This window comes from Galeopterus variegatus, unplaced genomic scaffold (genome assembly GCF_000696425.1).
Source record: "Galeopterus variegatus unplaced genomic scaffold, G_variegatus-3.0.2 Scaffold2431, whole genome shotgun sequence".
Taxonomy (NCBI): domain Eukaryota; kingdom Metazoa; phylum Chordata; class Mammalia; order Dermoptera; family Cynocephalidae; genus Galeopterus; species Galeopterus variegatus.
The window spans coordinates 292,274-293,179 of NW_007728542.1; the positions used below are offsets into that span (position 1 = coordinate 292,274).

Consider the following 906-nt stretch of genomic DNA (forward strand, 5'->3'; position numbering starts at 1 on the left):
AAACTTATAAAATGCACCAAACTCCAGGACAAAGGATCTGTGGGAACTGAAAGGACAGTGTGGCCTGAGAGCAAGTGGGAAGGTCCCCAGCATCCTCACCCTGGCAAAGGAGAGCAGGTCCAGAGCCAAACTCTGGCTAGGACCTGAGACTTCAAAGAGTTCCCCCACTGGAGGAGTTCAGGCCAAGTGGGAGTAGCAGCATCAGAGCTGGCTTACCTGGGGTAGTGTCTGGTCAAAGTCGAGAAGCCTTCGGTCTCTTCCTGGGTGACTGTCGCTGTCATCGAGATGGTGGTGGAGGTGGTGGGGATGGTGGTCGACACTGTAGTTGTTACTTGACATACAGACCAGTTTACATACTACTCTGCCTACTAGCCCACCCACAGCCCTGCATGTGGTTCTGAGCCTGGGGAGTGTGGGCTGCCCTGGCCTGAGGCCCCTAGAGCAGGGCTGTGGGAAGGGGCTGCAGCCTGGGCCGCTCAGATCTCCCTGGCCTCTAGGAGACTCAGGAGCCTCAGAGGCAGGTGGGGATGGGCAAAGGTCCAGGTATGACATTGACCAGGGCCTGGAACAGTTACGGGAGCCCAGGAAGAGCCTCAGGACAAGGGCAGCTGGAGTTCAGCTGAGCTTTAAACATTCCTGCTGCTGATGACTGTGCCTCTGCCTATCCTCTCAGCTGTCTTTATCCAGCAATGACAGGAGCAGAAAGGAAACTTGTGTGGTGGCTAACTTATACCTAGGTCTATGACATCAAAGGTCAACCCTGAACAAAATCATAGTGTTCAGAAAGAGCCTTTACGTTGGGCCAGTTACAAAGCTTCAAGAATGGGGATACCTACTTCTCAGGAGTGCTGATAGGATTCAGTAAGACAATGTATGATCTGCGCTTTGCAAACTAGAATACACCCC

At 53.2% G+C, this 906-nt stretch overlaps 1 protein-coding gene across 1 annotated transcript in view; it reads right to left on the reverse strand.

Annotated features, from left to right (window-relative positions):
- Window positions 1-906, reverse strand: part of CD300LF (CD300 molecule-like family member f) — an 11,167-nt gene that overhangs the window by 8,711 nt on the left and 1,550 nt on the right. Inside the window, exon 2 of the mRNA XM_008581679.1 lies at window positions 217-274. Within this exon, the coding sequence (XP_008579901.1) occupies window positions 217-274 (58 nt within the window). The remainder of the gene's footprint in view (window positions 1-216; window positions 275-906) is intronic.